Source organism: Galendromus occidentalis, unplaced genomic scaffold (assembly GCF_000255335.2).
Source record: "Galendromus occidentalis unplaced genomic scaffold, Mocc_1.1 scf7180000077479, whole genome shotgun sequence".
Classification (NCBI taxonomy): Eukaryota; Metazoa; Arthropoda; class Arachnida; order Mesostigmata; family Phytoseiidae; genus Galendromus; species Galendromus occidentalis.
In genome coordinates this window covers 162626-176629 of record NW_003805467.1, presented here as the reverse complement: position 1 = coordinate 176629, position 14004 = coordinate 162626, and the positions used below count along the sequence as shown (strand labels likewise).

The 14004-nt window shown below is 51.8% G+C and overlaps 1 protein-coding gene across 1 annotated transcript; it reads left to right on the top strand.

The window, feature by feature from the left end:
* The first annotated feature begins 11410 nt into the window (after positions 1 to 11410).
* eIF6 (eukaryotic translation initiation factor 6) lies at positions 11411 to 13563 on the top strand. Its single transcript, XM_003745193.2, has 5 exons — positions 11411 to 11775; positions 12030 to 12253; positions 12355 to 12502; positions 13026 to 13123; positions 13286 to 13563. Exons 1-5 carry the CDS (start codon positions 11598 to 11600, stop codon positions 13373 to 13375), a joined length of 738 nt encoding a protein of 245 aa, XP_003745241.1. The 5' UTR covers positions 11411 to 11597; the 3' UTR covers positions 13376 to 13563.
* Positions 13564 to 14004: the final 441 nt, after the last annotated feature.

Below are 14004 nucleotides of genomic sequence, written 5' to 3'. Positions count from 1 at the left end.
CTGAGGTAGACAGCCTTCCTCTCGTCCGGGATCAATCCAAGATTGATCACCGACGGAGAATACACGGCGTTCCCTACGTAACCCTGTCCGTAGAACTCCGAGAGATTCGAGAAATTATTTTGAAGCTCTGGGTCTTTCCTCTTCTCCTGCTAAGGATTTTCGTCTTGCGAATAACGCACCTGACATGGTGTCCGAGAGTGGGCTGAGTGATGCAAAGCTGAGGCACTATCGGTATCCGGATCGGATCATGGACTTCGATGATTTGCGCGGCACCTGCACCTATGCATCCACACACGCCGAAAACCGCTACCCAAGTCTTCCCTGGACAGCTCGCCAGCGGAGGGCACGGAGAGAACTTTTGCAAGGGTTGCGCTAGGGTGGGTCCGGGCACTTGGTACTTGAATGCAGGCTCGGATACCACTGACAGCGACATACTGTCAAAAGGCCATCTCATTTTGGAGGAAAAATCGCGAGAACCTCCTGACAAGTATGTCCCGAGATGACCGCTCCGTCCAATGATTTGCTTCCAGCTCTCTGAGAGCTACCACGAGTGGCTATGTATTGCCGGCGGCCGTCGGAGAGCGGAAGGCGCATGTCCGTGAACGGAGGAGGGCACCCAGAGATCGTCAACGATGATTTCTGTCGCTACGATCTGAACTGTGTGATTCGAGATATGTACATACGACCGTGATTCCGGCCAACGGATCTCAGCCTTTTCGATATGTCGTGAGTCGTGAGTCGTGAGTGACCGCAAGCACGTAGCTCCGGAGGGGTAAATTCTTCGCTAGACGACAGCCTGGGGGTGGCATCTTGCCGTTCGTGAGTCAGGAGTAGCAGCTCCTGCTCCATATCGGCAACGGCTCTTCGCGCTTCACTTGACCTCAGGGAAGATGTGCGAAGATTGATCGTGTGGCGTGAGGATGAACATATGAATTTAACTCTCCATGAACCGACTCTCGACTGCTCGAAAAACTTATCCCGGACTACCTTCACTGCGCTCCTTCGTTCACCGAGGTCACACATTGATTGGAAGCTCGGAAAGAAAATGGGGACGAGACATGCCTCGATCGATTGAAGGAAAGCGATTCAGAGGTGGGTATGAGCGACATGAACCCGTAGTATAAACCGAATTCCCATCATGGTTTTTGGAACAGATCACGTGTGGTCGGGAAGTGCACACATAAAGTTTGAAATTGGAAATATCCCGAGGAAAACCGTTGGAAAACCAGGAGCTCCGGGCCGAGAATACGGGACGCTCCCTTGGAAATCCGGGCTTGATACACGCGCAAAGCCGATACTTCGCAAGCTGCTGTTGAGTTGACTCCCGGGGCTCTATCGTCAAGTACCACACGAGAGAAATCGACGAATGAGTATGATCATACGCGCATCGGGAGCACGACTCGCCGTGAAAAAGTGGCAAATAAAGAACCCTGCTCTTCACCGGGCAACGGCTCTTCGCGCTTCATTTCACTTCAGGAGAACGAACGAAGATCGAGCACATGGCGTGATGAGGAGAAACATTCCGAGAGTGACAGCGCTCATCTGTTGATGAAACTCTCCTCTGGGTGTTCGTCTCTCTTTTCCTACACATTCCTGCATGTCCAACTCTATAGACCTGGGCTTACTCCGGTGAGCAAGGGCTCCGAGAAACAGAACAGCGTCGAGCTGCTAATTCGGAGGAAGATTATTCGATACGTTTCACGGTAGGACCACATGTCTCCATCATGAGCGTCTACTGGCTCCCCAACGAAAGAACCTCGTGGTGTAGGAGGCGATTCTTAGTTCGAGTTCAACATTCTCGATACACCGTCTAATAAATACTACACACCGCAATGCGCCCGCTTGCTCGAAAGAGGAAGTGGGAGTTCATTAGCAGCTAGAGGACTTCCGTGTCCATCCAAGCTCGAGAAAAATCTCCGGAGTCCATAAAGCATCGGCTTTCTCTTCCCATCAACAAAGACCAGAGCGACACGACGACGACAAATAAATCAATATCGGCTTCCGGTGCAGCCATCGATTGAAAAAGTTATTGCTTCGACCCTGTCCCGTCGTGCATCCGTCGAGCTGTTTCTGAATCTGAGTAAGACGTTTCGCGTGATTTCCCGGGATTTCTCGCCGGACGATGCAGACAGTGAGCTCTCTCCGCTATCGGACACTTTCGTTCAATATCCCCAGCCTGAAGGCGACCAATGTGCGGCTTGACGGCGGCGTGTCTTCGAGTGGAGCACCTACCTACAAATAGACACATAAGCCCAGGGAGGTGAGACGCCAGCCATTGATAAAGATTCCTTATTCGGACATGTCACGTACCTATGTCCCCGGAGGCGTCCAAGCCACATGTCCGAGGACACAAGACTGCAGAAGTCGGATGCATAGCCAGCCGAAGGGGTAAGGACGATCGGGAACCATCCCAATGAGTTATTTACGCTGTTTGAGGTCGACTCGATGATACCGGTTTGAGATGTTCTCTGAACACCTCCCTCATATCAATGTCATCATGCACGTGGTTTCGACAGCATGGGTTGAGATGGCGGCACCGAGGAAGACCAGTTTCAACACCTCATGCATGAGCGGACTGCGAAGGTGAAGTGGCTCTCTCCTTCGCTTGTTCGCTTAACTCTTTCTACTTCAACGCAACCCTGTGCTTTTTAACGAGAGCTCGCTGATGGCTAGCATGCGGCTCCCGCTGCTGCTGTCAATGCCGTTGCGGTTTGATGTGTGAAAGGTGCTCAAACTGTTTCAGGGATCGGGTCGGCGGAAGAACACCATGGTCACTGGCAGGTCTACAGGCCGAGCGAGCTCAATGAACAGCCATGTAACGGTTATTTCCAAAACGATTAATTCGGAGAGAGCAAGAATAAAACCGGGTGTTTAGGATATGCAAGGGATCACAAAGTGTTGAGCAACCTCCGACCAGAGTCGAGGGGTCTTCCAGTCGGATGACTCCGTGTTGCCGCTCCGGGCTGGGCCCAATGCGGTCGTACCCTGCGCGAAAACGACACCTACGAAGAAGTCTTGGCTTAGTGAAGCCTTTTGACTCTCAAAGCGCTTGCGCACTTTTTTTTATAAAAGTTACTCCACGAGTCACAAAGTTATTTCGGTGAGGCTGAGAGTTGGAGCCGAGGGAGTCGGTCGGCCCGTCTGTCCGTCTTTCTGTCTATCTGTTTGTCCCGCAATCGTTCCTGAAGAGGAAGTGTTTCAGCAATGATTCTCGGTCTCTGTCGGGGTATTCGTATTGTACCGATCGGTTAGTTTGTTTGGGGAATCTTTTTTTCCATATGTCGGCTCACAATCGGAATTGATTGCTGTTTATTTTTGTTTACCCGATCCGGGATTGTTCGGAGACAGACACACAGGGCAAGTCAAGCTCGGCGACGGAGGTTACACTCGGAGCAAATCTCGATTTATTGGTGACTTCCGTCAACCGCAGGATACCGAGTCCGTTTGTCGATCCCGAAACTTCCGACCAAATCATGTGTCATGCGCTCCTCTCGCACCAATGGGGAGCCTTCAAGTGGACTGCGGACTTTCTACGACAAAACGAGGGATCCTCGATCGTCTGACGCGCCGGGATATTCTCGAGAGCGCGTCAGGCCCATTGTTCGTCGCGGCAGGTACGAGTTTTTTTTGAGCCTCGCGGCATGCTCGGCCTCGTAGACCACGGATGAAACTTTATTGGACCGCTACTCGAGGAGAGGAATCGATAGGAATAGACCGGGTCGATCCATTCAGACAAAGAAAGAGAGTACGAATAATTACTCGTGTTCCATAGCTGGAATCGGAAAGGATTTTGCGAGCGCGGTAGACCAGGGCGGAAATACCCCTAGGCCAATCGAGATCAAATCACCGATTCGTACACCGCACGGTTAGACGGAAGCCTCGGAGCCAAGGAGGGAACTCGAGTCAAATTCCCTCATTCTTCCTGTTCGACGATGCATCTCTCATCTCTGCGGAGAGTTTCGACCCACTATCCCTATCAATAGGGCATTATGACGGAGGAGCACGGCGTCAGAGAGTGCGGGACATACCACCTCGCAAGGGATTATCACGAGCGGGAACGCGCTTCGGCTCGGATGAGCCGGGGAATTGCTTCCGCCGAGACCGGCAAGAAGTCGGGTCTTAATTGGCTCCGATGATGTTCCAGTGGTACGATTCAAGAATCATGAAGGTCTGCCGATGACATCGTCACCATCTGTTCAAAATGGGCTGGGTCCGTCACGCGCCAGGCGGTGATATTCGAAAACTATACGGAAGCGAATCCTTCAACCCCATCTGCACACTATCGCGAGGACTCCGCTCCGCGAGCGCAGTTTCGAGAACCCGCGCCAGTATTGGTTGACTGGAAGAAGGAGTTGGAGGCTGGGCATTACAGACTCCATTTGATTGATATCGGCTGCTCATGTAAGATGCATGAGGTACGAAGTACGAGCTATAATTTCCGTAATGGTCAAGCAATGAATATTAGAAATCTAATTTCAGCTCGCAAACATTTCGGAGACCCGCGGACTTCCCTCGGAATTTCGATGTAGACTTGCTTTGCGGTTGTAACTCAATTGAATCGCCATAAATTTCAGAGTAATCCAATCCAATGAGGCCCACCGGAGCCTCGGCTCGACCGCGCCTCTCCTCGATAGACTCCGCGGGGTCAAAGCCGGAGTGGGATGACGCGGCAGTTTTCTCGACGAGTGGCCTCGATGAGCCGGTGACTCTGAGGATATTCGGCTCCGGACACCGCCAAAACGAGATTATTTACGGTCCGCGCTCCCAACTTGGATACTGCACCAGCTATGGAGAAGAGTCATCGGGGGGACTCTTCCTATTGCGATTCCGGGCTCAAAACGATTCAATGTAGAATGCCTATTGCTTCGCGTCAGCTTTGTGCGGTGCTCGAAGCTGCACCGTCAATGCCCGAATCTGACGCCTCCAGCCCGTCTAAGTGGATCGATCCGACTCTGAAGCTCCGCTCGAGTCTTCGCGAAGATCTCAGTGAGCCCTCCGCGAGTAGGTCGTCGGTGGACATCGGTTAGAGACCCGACTCACTCGAAGATGATTGAGAAAGAATCAGCAGGCAGTCATGCTTGGAATTCGATTCCCGCAACGCATATCCGAGCTCAGTGAATGTCGGAAGAGTACCTATGAGAACGAATCTTCAAAAACCGTTGTTGGAACGTAACAGCCGACTCAGCGGATGGAGGCGGCTCATCGGCTGGAACCAGGTAGCGGTAGCGGACCCATCCATGTCATTAGATGTTCATAATGTTCAGGAGGAGGCTGTTCACGAGCTCGCCGATGACGACGTTCCGAGAGGGTGTCGAATGTGCTTCGGAACGAATTGTCTAAAGAGGTGGGTAATGCGCCGAAGACGGCGACAGCAGCAACAACAATCATTCATGAAATGCTCGTAACTCACCCTCACAATACTTCGTGGAGAGGAGAGAAAAAGCCAAGCCTCTTACCTGAAAATGTGAGAAACGACTTTTCAAAGCCATCGCAGGAAGTCATAAATCTTGTTTTACGTCCCAGGACGTTAGAACCGGAAAGTGAGAAGTCAGCTTAGAGCAGTCTGACTCGAGTGAGAATCTCTTCCCTTTTTCCGGGATATTCAACTCATTATTTTTCACGTTCGGCCGTGTCCAGTGTGGAGCGAATCTTGTCCAGGTGCCGGTTTTCGGGGAATAGGCGATTGATATCCAGACGAACGAAAAATTCAGGCAATCCGTCAAGCACGATCGGAAAAATACTCTTGATACGAATTTCGCGTGCTACCAGCATGAATGCTCCAGCCCTCCGAGAATGAACAGACGAGGAGAAGACCAATGTGTGACTAAGCGCATCGCGGTATGAAGAGCCGTGCGGCCTTTCAATTTTGCCTTCTGGCTCAAACTGTCGATTCCCGAATGAAACTGACCAGAACAAACTCGCCCCTATCATCTGAACGAGATCCGATATCTCCGGATCGATTTGAATCGAGCGCAACTCATTCGACCGATGATCGCTACCACGGTCACCGGCCGCTGTCCGGTCGCTGAGGGAAGGCTCGCTCGTCGGACGTCGAGTTTCGCGGTCAGGTTTCCCGCGCGCGAATCCCGCTCAATGAAGTGTCCTCACGCACAAATGCCGTACGACACATTTTATCGTAGACTGATGAGCAGCAACTCTGCTCAACAGTCCCTCCAGCTAACGGTTTCTAGCAGGCAATCATTTGGAACAAGTTCTGTATGGATTCGTAACGACGACTTAATATAGGGTTTGGTGGCCGCTCAATCATGAGGATCATCATCGTTCATCCAACTGTTCATGCATCCCGCTTAACCAGTCATCGTGCCATCTCTTTGGCCCGGTATCAGCCACATTCTATATCATTCCTCTTGCTGTTGATTTTCTCGCCAGTGTCTTTTCCCATTCCACAGGACTCGCTCGAGGCTTCATCGCGGCAAGGCTCATTCACGGTCACCAGTCCACTTCGCTAACCTCGTCGTATCTCGAAGCCACCGACAACGGTACTGATGATCTAGGTTATCGGTGGAGTCGGCATACACGAAACCAACGGAATCCCTCGATGATGTACTGATCGATGCCTCAATCTATCCATCCACGGCTTGATTGATTATCTTGCTGCATTGATAGATCCTGTCATTCGTTCGCTAATGACGATCTTTCACGAGGAATCAATCGCCGAAAGCATCACAGACGCCGATGATAGATGGAGCGACAGAATCCAATTCGTTAAGACTGCTCCGCTCGACTAAAAGAAAGGAGCGAAGGGCAATGTTGAGCTACCGCTTGACGCTGATCGGATGGTTTCGACAACCCTGCGACGCCAACCTTCCGCGAGATCGCCGCCAACCTTCCTCCTAATGCGAGTCTGCAGACCCTGGGTCCCTCTGCGCGGGCAGAGATTCATTGGACACGCTGCGTCGTTCTCGAACCGAGGGTCCGCTCAAGTCGGTTTGTTTGGCCAAGTAATTTTGCGCCGTTGACAATCGCTAAGGCCAATTGTCGTTGTTTTGACGTGAAAACGTCTTTGTCGCAGGCTTTGCTGACCAATTCGATGTACTTGGTCCTTCAAGCATCGAAATCTTGCCCGCTTCTGGAACAGATTCAGGCTGTCATCGGGAGGATCTCTTCATGGGACGACTCATCAAGAGTCGAGTTCGGCTCCGGCTCCGAAGGTAACCGTTGTCAGAAATGCCGCGGTCGCGATCGAATCCGGTACAGTGAGATCTGGATTCAACCATGATGACGGAATCATGCGATATCCTTAATACACTGCTGCATGGGAACGCGAAACTCTGCTATTCCGGCGAGTCTTCCTCAAGTACGTGTACAGTTATGCTTGTAACGTGGATGAGAGCTCCGCTCTCTGCGACATTTGAAGATTGTCAAGGCCTCCATTGCACAACACTCGGCTGATGTTCCCCCCGATGAGGACACAAATGTATTTTCAAGGAGCTAAACTCAGCAACAATTATCATAACCTACTATTTCTTATCATATCGATGTCCCCTTCACGTCAAAAGTAGGGCCCAGAGTTGACCACGTTCCGTGGATGTTGACGACTACGCGCTATATGTCGAACTGAAGAACAACAGCATTCACCAATCGTCGTATCTTAGCGGATTCGTCCAGGAAGCCGCAGTGAGAGTCCGAAAGGACTTCCTACTTCGGCAGCCCAAGGACCACAATGGGTAGATAGGTGTGGTTTTCGATTCCAGATTCGTGAAGCAGAAAAACTGCCGAAACTCGATTGCTGGCGCACTTTTCGATGATGATGCCGACGGAATCTAGCAGAAGTATCGATGCCTTCGAACCATCGAGACCATCTCTCAAAGAATGATTGAATATCGCAGCTCGTTCGGGCAATCAGTGAGCTCTAACAAGCTTTCATGAAAACTATTCCCAATTCCATCAAACAGTGGGCCGATAGAGAGATAGGTCCATTCGCTATGATTGGACACTTCGGCAAGCCGACCGCTCGTCGGAAAAATCATCATTAAACGTTTTTACGTGAATCTTGACATTACCTAGCTTCTTGCTTTTTCCGACTAATTTGATGCTGATGGATTTTCTCTCGCGGTAGAGTCGAACTTGGAAGTTCCGCAATATGTATATACCGTACCGAAACTTAACGTGACCTACCGAGCACCGCTCAGAGAGTGGGGCCCAAGAATGTCCTACGACCTTCGCATTAACGCAATTCCTCTTATCTTGACAGTGTGTACATTCGCTGGATTCTCAGTCGCGGGAAATTTTCCTTTCCGGTATGGAAATCAAGTAATTATTCCGCTTGCGCCGTGCCGTACCTGTAGGGTCCTTGATAGGATCTTCGCCGGGCGAGCTTCAAGTGAAGCTCGAAAACGTCCAACACGGTGATAAGAGAAAGTCTCGCCGCTTTCTTGCGCCTTCGAACCTCGGAACTCATTATCTTGTGTAATTCGGTTGCGTGATCTCCGAAACTGCAACGGATGACATCCCGAACGAGCACTTGACGTTCCACACTTCCCGCGCGGATCCGACACGGATCTCTTCCCAGGGAGAAATCGAGTTCCTTTCCGTTCGAACTTCTATCACAGCGGATTGCTCGAGCGCGCCACGGAGACCACGAACTGAACGTCTGACATCGTATACCGCATTTCGTCCCGATTAACCTCCGGATGACTCAGGGTCGCCTCTTGATCTCTCGCTGCTTTCTTGAACCAATGAAATCCCATCCGAGTCTTATTCCACCAGTTTGTGTTATTCAAACACACGTTAGAACGCTCCAAGGCGCTTATCCCTCTAGACGTCTCGCCTTGCCTGAAAGTTCGGAGGCACACACTGAGAGCGACTGACGCCGACGTCACACGGCGTCGGATTTTCACCGATAATAATCGAGAGAACACTCCAACGTCCGAAACGAACACTCCGACTAGAAGCTCCGAGCTTGGCATTCAGCGAACATTCGGTGGACGCTCTGTGGCAGCTGGAGAAAGATCCGGACCGGGTACAGAGGTTGTGTTGGAACCGCTGATTTCCTCGACGGAGAAACGTGGAGAACGGCGCGTCAACGTTCCTGAGCGGACTCACGCGAAGTTTCAAGAAAGAAACCGGTGGTACAATCGAAGATGGAGAAGGAAGGCTTGAGATTCGGCGGCGTCTAGTCTGCCCTACCCGCCCGCCCTTCTTACACTACGAAAGTGTCTCGCTCTCGTCTCTCGTCGTTGAGACTGCTGCTATGGCACGACGGGAGAAAACGGAGGAACCGAGACACGAGGAGAAACAGCAGCCGCGATATCTAGACGCCAGAGAGAAGGTGCCATGCATTGCCGACTTTTCCCGGCGACCCTGCGGCATCCAGGTAGCGAGCAGTCGGCCCGCAATAAGCCACCCGACTAAGCGACTACGGTCCTGGAAAGGCGTTCTCTGGAAGAAGATGGAAAGCCCTCACGGAACTCACGAACAAACATCAAACAAAATTGAACATCTGTCAGAACAGTGGACAACTTTAGTTTCGCTCGGGCGGCAATGTTTCGTCAAGAGGGAACATCGCGTCAATATTTTCGGTACTGTTGCTGCTGTCACGGCTCAGATGAATGGCTCATCTCCTCACCGTCGCGCGCAAGACCGGCCGGGAAATATCCCAGTGGCGCGAACTGAATCTGTTATGAGTAGACGCGGTTTCCATGACTTAGAGGAAACCTCAACAGAAGCAGGAGGAATGGTCGAGATTTTCCCCCAGACCGGCAAACATTGGGAGTTTGACCGCATCGTCAGCTCTGAACGCTTCCGAGAGTGTGGCGGACTCGGGGTTCCAGGACCTGACGCCTGGCATTGATCTGAGTTCTTGGATCTGACCGAGCTCGAGCACAGGACCCACTGGCCTCAATTCGTCAACAATCCTCATGCGTGTCTCACCAGGAGTTGACAACTGAATGGGACCGATAGGCACCAGAGAAGAATCCAGACACATTCCGAACGGATCTCGACCCGATGGTGGGCTTACGTTGATGTCGACGATGGTGATTGTCGACGCTCATTGTCAGTGACACCGAGAGAGAGTGACACCCAACAGAGTCGCCTTCATCCCGATTTCCAAAGACTCCCCCTTCCTGTGCTCCCGTGGGTCAAGCGAAACACAGTAGTTATGCTCGTGGCGACGGTAGAGATGACGATCTCGATCTCAATCTATCCGTTCGTCCACAAATGGAACCCTTGGTCGACCGTTCCGCCCGCCGGAGACGCCGCACCGTCATCGCCGGAGTGAAAGTCGTGCGTCAATTCTTCACCGAGTCTAACTTAGACATCCGAAGGTGGACGAGATTAATGACGGAGCAGTCGACGACAGAATCGCGAACTTTTCACGCATCGCGAAATGGCTAACAGAATCGACGGAGGATTTATCAAAAAACTTCAGAATTTACGATGTCTCGAAGCAGCTTCACCGTGAGACTTCATTCGTCGTAAAAGAATGAGCCTGTGAAAGGGGATACAGAATCAATCGGTATAAAAGTGGAACAAGAGATACCGAATACCATCGAAGAAAACGACGGCAGAGATTTCAACGCTTTGTACTTCGCTTCATTGTGACGGATTTCATAGGATAACGCAGCGTGGGATCTCAGGCTCGAGTGCCGCGATTCTCGTGATGTGTTTCCACTTTGTTCGGCAGGCAGAGCTTTGAATGAGCCGATCTAATCCCCGCTTCATTGACCTTGTTCTCTTGAAAGGAGAAGCACTTGCTGCCAATAAAATCGATTCCGGTCAGGCAGTGAAAATCAGGCTGAGCCGCGCGGATCCTGCTGAAGAGCCCTGCGGTCAAGCGTCTCTAACGTGAAACACGCCCAACAAGGGAATTGCACCAGCGCCGGGGATATTCCTCCCAGACTGAAAAGATAATCTGATTATCTTTCCAGTCTGGGAATCGACTTCGAATTCCCCAACTCCAGATTCCTCTTCTGGTTATTGGTCATTCTGGATCTAAGAACTCGGACACTTCGCGAGGAAATCCCCGGAAATCCCGAATGGAGAGGATTTTGCCGCGTTGAAGACGGTAATTAGGTCCGTTCGTAGAGGCATCTCGACAGTACCGATTGGGCTTGGAGGACTCTCGCCATGGAATCTCCCACCTCCCCGATGAATCTCCGGAGTGTCCGGAGAAGATCATCGGATCGCAGGTGAAGATCATCGGATCGCAGGTGAAGATCATCGGATCGCAGGTGAAGACTGAAGACCGAAAATTCATAGCCCGCTCATCGGATGGCGATTCGACTAGGCGCCAGAACGGTGGCGCCACTGAACGGAGCCCGGGAGAAATGTTCCGCCGTGCTCAAAGGCATACATCGGGTCTCATCCTCAAGGGGGCGCCACTGTCTGCTTTGGGATCCAGAGGAGGACTGGCCACAAAGAAAGGGGAAGAGCGTCGTCTGCGCTAAGCACGTTGTCGCCTAACTCTTGTGTGTGTAGGTGTCCGGTGTGTCTATCGCCGTCGAGAAAGCAGTTGTGTTTCACTTCGGAGGGAGCTAGACATAACCAATCGAAGTTTCCACTGGTCCCGCATATCTGCCACCAAGCTGTCCCCGTCACTGATCGCGTCCGCGTTATACACCACCGTTCCTGCGATGTCTATCCGTGTCCAGTTCGAAAACAACAATGAAATCGGCGTTTTTGCCAGGCTGACCAACAGATACTGCCTGGTCGCGATCGGCGGGAGCGAAAACTTCTATTCTGTCTTCGAAGGTGAACTCAGCGATCACATACCCGTCGTTCACACATCGATTGCCGGTTGCCGAATCATAGGTGAGTTTTCGAAATGTCGTTCGAGTTATTCAGGCCACGTGTGTTCGCGCCGCTGCTGGGACTTGTCTCAGCAGTGTCGCTGCTGCTCGGGCAACGAGCATCGATGAACCCCTAGTGGGGTTCCATTTCGAGTATTGCCCTTCATCTTGAGAGGAGGAGTCTCCATCCCACATCCGAGGTTAAGACCCCAGACTCCCATACAAACCCAAACCACAGAGCAAATGATGTTTGATGGATCGATCGTTTTCCCTCAGGTCGATTGTCAGTCGGGAATCGTAACGGACTCATCGTCCCGTTCACCACAACAGACCAGGAACTTCAGCACTTGAGAAACTCCCTGCCAGACGACGTCCAGATCCAGAGGGTAGAAGAAAGACTGTCGGCTCTGGGGAACGTTATCGCGTGCAACGACTACGTAGCTCTCGTTCACCCCGACCTCGACAAAGAAACGGAGGAAATTATCGCCGACACCCTGAAGGTTCGATCTTGTTTTCCTCTGCTCGAGCATCGATTCGAACATTCATGATAGATTCAGATATCAGGTCTTCTGGATCTGAGCGCAACGAATTCCTTCGGCAGGTGGAAGTTTTCCGCCAGACAGTCGCTTCGCAGACCCTCGTAGGGACGTACTGCGCGCTCTCTAACCGCGGAGGTCTCGTTCATCCCAAAACGACTATTGAGGACCAGAGAGAACTTTCGTCTCTACTCCAAGTTCCGCTCGTAGCAGGTATTCATCAATACATACATAGATTCCCTCATGTACACGCATGAATAATTATTCCGCACATTACTCTTGTCTCGAGAGCGGGAGGTTGAGATCGCACTCATTTGTCTCCCCCATGGAAGGACTGTGAATGTTCTGCGGGGAAGCTCCGCAGGAACTCTCCTCGGCCTCCTCCCTTATTTCCCCTGGGGCCACAAATGACCTGCTCGTTCGAAAGTGCTCCATTGAGTCCTCCTGTTCCCTCGACCCAGCGGAACGGTGACCCATGGCCGCTGAAGGTCGCTTTTCATTTCCTTTCTCGGCTAGCACTCTATCTGCGGATGATATATGCCTCACCTGTTTCGAACGAGTGAGCTCATGCCTGCGTAGACTTATTCTCGTTCCATTTACGTGGATCGCTGAGTCCGTTCGCCCGAAAATCGCATGATTTGCTACAGCTCTCCCGACGACGGTTTTCAGCAGATTCCCTTTACGTTTCTGACGTTCCCTACGGCCAGTGTCTGATTCTCCCTTCCGTCGTTTTCAGGAACCATCAATCGAGGGAGTGAAGTCCTCGCTGCCGGTCTAGTTGTGAACGATTTCGCTGCGTTCTGTGGAATGGACTCGACCGCGACCGAAATGCAGGTGCGTGGTCAAACTTCGTTCGTGATTCGGAAATCCCGCAATCTCTAGCTGTCTGAACTCCCTCCCAGTGGGACGTTTGGAAATGCGACCGACCGTCGAAGCTCTGACCGACGGGCGTGATTGGACGCAGTTCCACGAAAATAATATTTTCCTGACTTGCAGGTGGTGGAGAAAGTCTTCCGAATCGGAGAAGGAATGCCGTCTGCCATCACTCAGGAATTGAAGGCAACACTGATCGAGAGCATGACTTAGTCCGATTCTCATTAAGCATTCATCCTGTACATTTATTGTAACCTCCTGCCGGTCCTCCGATATCAGTCTGTGACAAAGGTTTCTTGACGAAATAGAAGCAAGATGCGGATATACAATTATAATAAAGCGAGAGCTCTCCGACAGAGTCTAAACGCTTCCCCGGGAATTGCCCTCCGTCCATTCCGCAAGCATCCACTTGTAGTCAATTATCGCGAATCTAATCAGAAGCCGATGCGACGGCTCGAGATCAGCCCATAAGCTTAGGTGAATTCCAGTCAAAGACTCTCCCGAGATGTCCGCTGGGGCTTGTCATTCGGGTCCGTCCGCTGGTCCGACTGTCATGGCCATCACGGGATATCCCGTTGCTTAACCACGACGTAATCCTGACACATGTTTGCCAACTGGGTGCATTGTTTGTCGGTATGCTCATAGGATTATCAGATGTCACACTCGCTCTGCTGGTCGCCCCGGTGGGCGAGCGGACGGGCGTATGGGTGGCCGGTCGGTCGTCAGCCAAGCAGACGACTCGTCAATCGACCTGGGGGAGCGAACTCGACCGATCGCCCACATTTCCTCCGGCGGAAACGCCCGGCTAATAAATGCGAGCGAGAACCGAGACTGACAAGAAG